Raw genomic sequence first — 10,000 nt, forward strand, 5'->3', positions numbered from 1 at the left:
AAAAGCTATGTCGGTGGGAGTAACTTGAAATGAACAAATACTTTTTATATTGCAAGGATGAAAAACTTTATCGGTAGGAGTAACTTGAAATGAACAAATACTTTTTATATTGCAAGGATGAAAAACTTTACCGGTAGGAGTAACTTGAAATGAACAAATACTTTTTATATTGCAAGGATGAAAAACTTTACCGGTAGGAGTAACTTGAAATGAACAAATACTTTTTATATTGCAAGGATGAAAAACTTTATCGGTAGGAGTAACTTGAAATGAACAAATACTTTTTATATTGCAAGGATGAAAAACTTTACCGGTAGGAGTAACTTGAAATTAACAAATACTTTTTATATTGCAAGGATGAAAAACTTTATCGGTAGGAGTAACTTGAAATGAACAAATACTTTTTATATTGCAAGGATGAAAAACTTTATCGGTAGGAGTAACTTGAAATGAACAAATACTTTTTATATTGCAAGGATGAAAAACTTTATCGGTAGGAGTAACTTGAAATGAACAAATACTTTTTATATTGCAAGGATGAAAAACTTTATCGGTAGGAGTAACTTGAAATGAACAAATACTTTTTATATTGCAAGGATGAAAAACTTTACCGGTAGGAGTAACTTGAAATGAACAAATACTTTATATTACATAGATGAAAAAGCTATGTCGGTGGGAGTAACTTGAAATGAACAAATACTTTTTATATTGCAAGGATGAAAAACTTTATCGGTAGGAGTAACTTGAAATGAACAAATACTTTTTATATTGCAAGGATGAAAAACTTTACCGGTAGGAGTAACTTGAAATGAACAAATACTTTTTATATTGCAAGGATGAAAAACTTTACCGGTAGGAGTAACTTGAAATGAACAAATACTTTTTATATTGCAAGGATGAAAAACTTTACCGGTAGGAGTAACTTGAAATGAACAAATACTTTTTATATTGCAAGGATGAAAAACTTTACCGGTAGGAGTAACTTGAAATGAACAAATACTTTTTATATTGCAAGGATGAAAAACTTTATCGGTAGGAGTAACTTGAAATGAACAAATACTTTTTATATTGCAAGGATGAAAAACTTTACCGGTAGGAGTAACTTGAAATTAACAAATACTTTTTATATTGCAAGGATGAAAAACTTTATCGGTAGGAGTAACTTGAAATGAACAAATACTTTTTATATTGCAAGGATGAAAAACTTTATCGGTAGGAGTAACTTGAAATGAACAAATACTTTTTATATTGCAAGGATGAAAAACTTTACCGGTAGGAGTAACTTGAAATTAACAAATACTTTTTATATTGCAAGGATGAAAAACTTTATCGGTAGGAGTAACTTGAAATGAACAAATACTTTTTATATTGCAAGGATGAAAAACTTTACCGGTAGGAGTAACTTGAAATGAACAAATACTTTTTATATTGCAAGGATGAAAAACTTTATCGGTAGGAGTAACTTGAAATGAACAAATACTTTTTATATTGCAAGGATGAAAAACTTTATCGGTAGGAGTAACTTGAAATGAACAAATACTTTTTATATTGCAAGGATGAAAAACTTTACCGGTAGGAGTAACTTGAAATGAACAAATACTTTTTATATTGCAAGGATGAAAAACTTTATCGGTAGGAGTAACTTGAAATTAACAAATACTTTATATTACATAGATGAAAAAACTATGTCGGTGGGAGTAACTTCAAATGAACAAATACTTTACATTACAAAGATGAGAAAACTTTGCCGATGGGAGTAACTTAAAAATGAACAAATACCTTCACATCAGTTCTACTCTTATCGATATCTACGCCACACGTTTTTATTAGTAGATTTTCTTTAGGAAAGATAAGTAACACAAGAATGTAGGTAGTCAGTTAGCTAAAAGAATAGTTTAGAAAGTTAAATATAAATTGAAGTGTTATGCCACTAATTATCCGTAAAACTGAATGAATTGTTGATCTTCAATTTCCAATTATTATAAATGAGCTGACGACTTTCATATCAAATTTCAATAAAAAAAATCATATTTCTTTATCAATGAGTATTCGAACATCACAATAGCGCCAGTGACCTTGATAAAAGTAACGCGAGAGGCTTAAGAAGCAATCAATGAATTTTAACTTCATTCTCAATATTCTTATCAAGTATTAGAGTATCGTTACGAAGCATCTACTGTATGTCACAGACATGCGGGGGTAACAACTTGGCTTTGGTTGATTGCATTATTATTATTATTATTATTATTATTAATTGCCAAGCTACAACCATAGTTGGAAAGCAGAATGCTATAAGCCCAGGGGCTCCAACATGGAAAATAGCCCAGTGAGGAAAGGAAACAAGGAAAAATAAAATATTTTAAGAACAGTAACATTAAAATAAACATCTCCTTTATAAACTATAAAAACTTTAACAAAATAAGAGGAATAGAAATAAGATAGAATAGTGTGCCCGAGTGTACCCTCAAGTAAGAGAACTCTAACCCAAGACAGTGGTAGGCCATGGTACAGAGGCTATGGCACTACCCAAGACTAGAGAAAATTGGTTTGATTTTGGAGTGTCCTCCTAGAAGAGCTGGTCACCATAGCTAAAGAGTCTCTTCTACCCATACCAAGAGGAAAGTGGCCACTGAACAATTACAGTGGAGTAGTTAACCCCTTGATAGAAGAATTGTCTGGCAATCTCAGTGTTGCCAGGTGTATGAGTACAGAGGAGAATATGGAAAGAAGAGGCCAGTCTATTCGGTGTATGTGTAGGCAAAGGGAAAATGAACAGTAACCAGAGAGAAGGATCCAATGTAATACTGTCTAGCCAGTTGATTTATGGGTGTAAGGGAGTGACCCTTCTTCAGTTGTCACTCGTGGAGAGGTTGAATACAAGTCGAATTAAGCCTGCAAGCCTGACTAATATGAGGCCAGTCTCCTTATTCAGTCGTGTTAGAAAGAAAAACGCCTGAGTCACAGGAAATCTTAAGACTTACTCACTGTGGTCATTTCTTAGATTCTAAATCTAGTTCAAGTCATGTCGGGTTCAGTATCAATTTGGTAAAATAAGAAAGCTGGAGATTAATGAATAGGGAAACTGAATATTTATAATATCGACTAGAATCCCAACTTTTGATAAATTATATTGGCAAAATAATCTATTTACTCTATAATATTATCACGAATATATATACATATATATATATATATATATATATATATATATATATAAGTATATATATAAACATATATATATATATATATATATATATATATATATGTACGAGTGTGTATATATACATATACATATATATATATATATATATATATATATATATATATATATATATATATATATAGTGTAAATACATACATAAACATACATATACAGTATGTGTGTGGGCGTGTGTGAACACTTTTCTCTGAATAGAACGATTCCACTGACTCAACATTTAAAGTTTTTCAGCAATCTAAGGTGACAAATCAGTAAATAGAATATGTGTTCATACCCATAATAAAACGTTTAATGATACATTAAATAAGAATATAGATAAAACAACAAGTTAAAGCGTCTAATGAAACGGGAAAAACAAATAACGCATGACTCGAAAAAAAAAATTAAGTGCTGTATTCTTACGAATTCATAATGTGTCTACTTCGCATAAATATGACGCACCAATCAGATCCTAGAAATGTGTACCCGTGACTGTGTTTTGCCCCTGGCAGTGTATTGTTCTGACCTGAATGGTAATGTCTCTGCCAGGTGATTGTCAAACGGGGGTTCGAGTCCCACTCAGACTCGTTAGTTTCTTTAGTGTCTGCAACCTTACCATCCTTGTGAGCTTAGAATGGAGGGTTTGGGGGAGCCTATAGGTCTATCTGCTGAGTCATCACCAACCATTGCCTAGCACTCCCTGATCCTAGCTTGGGTGGAGAGGGGGCTTGGGCGCTGATCATATGATTCTTCAGCAGTCATTGCCTGGCACACCCTGATCCTACCTTGGGTGGAGAGAGGGCTTGGGCGCTGATCATATAAGTCATCAGCAGCCATTGCCTGGCCCTCCCTGATCCTAGCTTGGGTGTAGAGGGGGCTTGGGCGATGATCATATGAGTCATCAACAGTCATTGCCTGGCCCTCCTTGATCCTAGCTTAGGTGAAGAGGGGGCTTGGGCGCTGATCATATAAGTCATCAGCAGCCATTGCCTGGCCCTCCCTGATCCTAGCTTGGGTGGAGAGGGGGCTTGGGCGCTGATCATATGATATATGGTCAGTCTCTAGGGCTTTGTCAGGCTTGTTAGGGCAATGTTATTGTCCCTTGCTTCTGCCATTCATGAGCGACCTTTAAACCTTTAAGCATGTTGTGCCCCTGGCACTCTATTGTGGCACTAGAGGCAGTGGTATGAAGGGCTGAGCCTTGGCAAGATGATGGCAAGTTAGTGCAATTCATCAAATTGGCAACATCTAAGAAGGTACTTGTGCAATATGTTCACCTGCCAAAAGAATGCACCCCCCCCCCCCTAAAAAAAGAAAACGATGTTTTTGTTTATGTCTATTCGTATTCTAAGAGATTTAAGGATATGTTGTTAACATTGGTAACTTATTCTACTTTAAAATAAAAAATAAATCTTTATTTTATATATACTGTATATTACATATACACACATATATATATATATATATATATATATATATATATATATATATATATATATATATATATGGGTGCGTGTGTGTGCATGTTAAATTTCATGATTTATTTTTGGTTTTCTATCTTTTATACGATACATGTATGATCATTCGTATAGTTTCTCACCTTGAAGTATCAACAACTAATAAGAATAATAATAATAACAATAATAATAATAATCAATAAAAACTATCTTCTGTAACTTTCAAAACTACTACTAATAACAGTAATAACAATAATAATTACAATCAAAACTATCCAACTTTCACTATTACCCATAACAACGTTGACTACTTAGCTTTCCAATCAAACGTTTTTCAAATGGCCTTAGAGACGAAAGTCTCCACGTTTCGAATTGACGATCAACTCTCATGCCAAAACTAATTCACTTGAAGTTGGGTTCATGATTCTTTACGTATGATCATTAAAACGATGAAATAGAAGGTTAATGTCATTAACTGAAAGAGAATTTTTCATATCTGTCTGATTTACATGGCCACTTGCCAAACAAGGGTGAAGGATTAGTGATTCGTCATTATGTATGTATGTATATATATATATATATATATATATATATATATATATATATATATATATATATATATATATATATATATATATTCCCTATATAATAAATAGCAAGTGCCTGGCCATATATATATATATATATATATATATATATATATATATATATATATATATATATATGTATATATATATTCCCTATATAATAAATAGCAAGTGCCTGGCTATATATATATATATATATATATATATATGTATATATATTTATATATATATACCCTATATAATAAATAGCAAATGCCTGGCTATATAAATATATATATATATATATATATATATATATATATATATATATATATTTCTTTTTGGTCACGCTAACCTCTCCCCGTCCCTCGGGGGAGGGAGAGAGGAAATAGTCATACCTTGGTGAGAGAGGGTGCACGGTCATACCTGCCTATCTAAATATTTAGCCGTCATTTTTGACGAGTCACGTACACTAGCATATCATACACATAAAGCCACGATTGAAAATTTAAAATGATTTGCATAGTCAAACTCAAAATGAAAATATCAACAAAAATGCTACGTATGTATACAGAAAATGTGTTTTATTTTGATGTAAATAAAACACAAACAAACATTTGATCGCCACGATGTCAGTTTTTATCACCCCACAAAATAAACCGCAATTCTAATCAAAAATTCTCCGTAAAAATATACTGTTCTCAACCGTATTTCAGTAAAATACAGGCAACCGTAATTTTTACCATACTTTGCTATTATCTTTTATGCGTTGGTGACCGTAATATCACCCCTTTTCAAAGCGGTAAGTGTCTGGCAACATTTATTCCAGGATTTTTACCGTATTTTACGGCAAATTTTTAACAGTGCAGATAACTCGAATTTAAGAAACAAGAATAATACAGGATTGCTGGAAGACAGACCATTTCTTTACAGAGAGGAAACGGATGGACCATTACTGAAGTCATTCTTGCTTGATAATTCGTGAGTAGTACAGTTGGCTTCATTAATACCGGTACACAAACGTCTCTTTATCTTTCCATGAAGTGTACCGGAATTAATGAAGCCAACTGTACAAGCCTTCCTACAATAAGTAGGGTCAGAAGGGAAATATCAAACAGCAATGTGTACAATACATGTAAAACCACAAGTTGCATTGAGTGTAATTACCTACGTGTCTCCTACGACTATATTTTTACATTAATGGATATGAATTTTACTAGGGGCACCTAATACATAATTATCATTATCATTACTTACTAAGCTACAACCCCAATTGAAATAGCAGGATGCTATAAGCCCAGCGGCTCCAACAGGGAAAATAGCCCAGAGGGGAGAGGAAACAAGGAAAGATAAAATATTTTAAGAAGAGTAACAACATTAAAATAAATATCTCATATATAAACCATAAAAACTTTAAAAAAACAAGATGAAGTGATATAAAATAGAATATTGTACCCACGTGTACCCTCAAGCAAGAGAACTATAACCCAAGACAGTGGAAGACCATGGTACAGAGACTATGGCACTATCCAAGACTAGAGAACAATGGTTTGATTTTGGAGTGTCCTTCTAGAAGAGCTACTTACCATAGTTAAAAAGTCTCCTCTACCCTTACCAAGAGGAAAGTGACCACTGAACAATTACAGTGCATTAAATAAAGTATATTACACATCATGAATTTTTAAGCTACTGTTGCAATTTTAAATTTTCGGGCCTTTTTTTGGGGGGGGGGGGGCGGTTGGCCCTAGAGTCGTTTAGGGATCCACGGTGCTGTTTTCAAACTTAGCACCCTACTCCCGAGTCCCTATTTTAGTACAAAGTCTTTCAGTCATTTTCATACTTGCCTTGACCATTGTACAGTAGCCTGAGTTCAAATGAAAGACAGCCCGGCGAGAGAGAGTAGGTCACTTAGAAAAAAAAATCTGCGTCAGAGATTAGCTTAGGTTAAGTTAGATTAGGTTGAATGGTACTATTACATTACTTTAAGGGCTGCTCATGAAGGACACAGGCAAGAAGCAGTGACATTGCCCTGTCAAGCAAGACAATGCCCTAGAGACTGACCATATATACATACAATCAACGCCCAAATGCCCTCTACACCCAAGCTAGGACCAAGGCCGTCCAGGCAATGGCTGTTGATGACTCAGCAGATAGACCTATAGACTCTCCAAATCACTCATCCATAATTCACAAGAATGGCGAGGTTGCAGCGAGGAAAGAAACTAACAAGTTTGAGCAGGACTCGAACCCCAGTCTGACGTTCACCAATCAGGGACGTTACCACACTACAGGACCTTTCGTAATTCATTTTATCATGTGCATTCCAAGGCATTCAGTATTTCGTTTATTGTCAAATCCACATTATCGAAGGAATAAGAAAACAAGAATGTCTTCAGTTTCCTCTTCAAAACCTTAATATCTTTAGTCTTTCGAATGTCTAGTAAAGCTTATTACATGGTCTTGAGACCTCATATTTGAAAGCTCTAGAACCTATAGTAGACATCCTGATTCCAATAATTTGAAACCATCAGTACCTATTCCCGTATCAACACAATTTTGGGGCTGCACAATATGTAGCAATTCTCTTAAGACATTTTTGTGCGTCCGGTTTTGATAACTTGATGGGATTTTGTACATATTTTAAACACAATTCTTGCCTTAATAGACAGTTACGAGGGAGATGTTCTCTTACAATTGAACGAAAGACAGCGAGGAGTTTCATATGTTAGCTGTGGTTAGCTTTTAATTGAATTATACACATATGGGCAATGTCATCTTAGGTAGAACGAGAGGCAGTGAGATGTCAGAGGTTAATATAGTTTATGTTAGATGGAGATGGTTTGGTCATGCTCTTCGCACTCCGCAAGAGAGATTGATTCACCAAACTTTCAACTGGGCTCCACAAGGCACTAGCAGAGATGGAACATCCAAGCCTACATGGTTGGGGACTATGAAGCGTGAAGTAGATGACGATGAGTGGAAAAGTATTGATTTAAAAGCTCAAGATTGAGACAACTGGCGAAATCTAATTGTGGCCCTTTGCGTCAATAGGCGTAAGAGGAAATGATGATGATGATGATGATGATGATGATGATGTTATATTACGTTAGTTTAGGATGAATGGCAAACAGCCATATGAAAGAAGTATGGTTAGGTTGGACAATAAACATAACTTTAATCGGAAATTCTCCGTTAAAAGTATAGAGTTCTCAGCCGTATTTCAGTAGAATATAGGCGACCGTAATTTTTACCCTACTTTGTTATTATCTTTCATGGGTTGGTGACCGTAATATCACTTCTTTACGTCAATATATCCGTTTTAAAAACGGCAAATGCCTATCAACATTTATTCCAGAATTTTTACCTTTTATTTTACGGCAAAATTTGAACGGTGTAGGTTAGGTTAAAAAAGATACCCACACCGGAAAAAAGAACACAACAGAAATATCCCAATTCATCTATTCCATTTCTCTCCCACAGAAAAGTCACCGACCAACTTCAGGTCTTCAAAAAATGTTTCCCAAATATTACGAGCTTCCTTTACTGCTGCTTATGGTGGAATTGCCAACGATCGTCCGTATGGAGAAACTAGATCCCTGGGAGTTTAGAGGTAAGGTTGGAACTCGTCATTCTAATTTCTTCAGGCCAAGAAGTTGTTATTATTATTATTATTATTATTATTATTATTATTATTATTGCTTGAGGGTACACTGGCAAAATTCTATCTTATTTCTTTTCCTCTTGTTTTGTTAAAGACTTTATAGTTTATACAGGAGATATTTATCTTAAATGTTGTTTACGCTTCTTGAAATATAATAATAATAATAATAATAATAATAATAATAATAATAATAATAATAATAATAATAATAATATTATCATTATCATTAATATAAGCCAAGCTACAACCCTAGTTGGAAAAGCAAGATGCTATAAGCCCAGGGGCTCCAACAGGGAAAAATAGCCTAGTGAGGAAAGGAAACAAGGAAGTAAATAAACAACCAGAGAAGTAATAAACAATCAAAATAGAATATTTCAAGAACAGTAGCAACAATAGATTAAATAAACAATTTAAATAAAACATTTTAGGAACAATAACAGCACTAAATTAGATCTTTCATATATAAACTATAATAACTTTTTTTTTTTAAATTACATCAATACATTATTTTCCAGATTGTCCGTTCAAAGCCTCGGCGAACGCCATGCCCATATCAACCTATACTCCACGTCTACTAAACCTAAAAAAATTGGGTAATCTACAGGCGAAGACGTGGATAATGTTCTCAGGCACTGTATCCTACAAAAATCAGGTCGGTCTCACTGCAGGCTACCTATATTCCGTGACCAAACAGAACCCCAAGGACAGCTCGGACAAAAGTTACACCTTCACACGAGACGGCACGTCTCACGTCTATCCGGCCGAGCTCCTGGAGTTAGACCAGCTATCTTATGGATTCGTCTCCTGTGGAGCAGGTAATTCAAGTGGCAGAAAAGATTCCGGGCAAAATAAGCTCCGCCCACTGATGACGTCATAGATATAACCATTTTATAATGGAATAAAGTTTTGACTTAAACTTTGTCAACGGTCATACAGTAATACACCCCCTTACAAATTTCAAACTATACTAGCTTATAATGTGTTATGACCACTGTTAACGCGGGAAACAACATGATTGGCTATGACGTCATCAATGGGTGGAGCTTATTTCGACTGGAATCTCTGCGGCGATTATAGTGATCTGTTTTCGGGTTTTTTAATATTTTTTCTTATTATA

General features: G+C 34.3%; 2 protein-coding genes across 3 annotated transcripts in view; one reads left to right on the top strand and one right to left on the bottom strand.

Moving 5' to 3' along the window:
• Window positions 1–10,000, bottom strand: part of LOC137657623 (uncharacterized) — a 134,574-nt gene that overhangs the window by 29,728 nt on the left and 94,846 nt on the right. The gene's annotated exons all lie outside the window — the stretch shown is intronic.
• Window positions 1–10,000, top strand: part of LOC137656974 (uncharacterized) — a 16,799-nt gene that overhangs the window by 1,715 nt on the left and 5,084 nt on the right. The window contains exons 2-3 of the mRNA XM_068391323.1: window positions 8,703–8,832; window positions 9,399–9,698. Coding sequence (XP_068247424.1) covers window positions 8,736–8,832; window positions 9,399–9,698 — 397 coding nt within the window. The 5' untranslated portion in view covers window positions 8,703–8,735. The remainder of the gene's footprint in view (window positions 1–8,702; window positions 8,833–9,398; window positions 9,699–10,000) is intronic.

This window comes from Palaemon carinicauda, chromosome 18 (assembly GCF_036898095.1).
Source record: "Palaemon carinicauda isolate YSFRI2023 chromosome 18, ASM3689809v2, whole genome shotgun sequence".
NCBI lineage: Eukaryota > Metazoa > Arthropoda > Malacostraca > Decapoda > Palaemonidae > Palaemon > Palaemon carinicauda.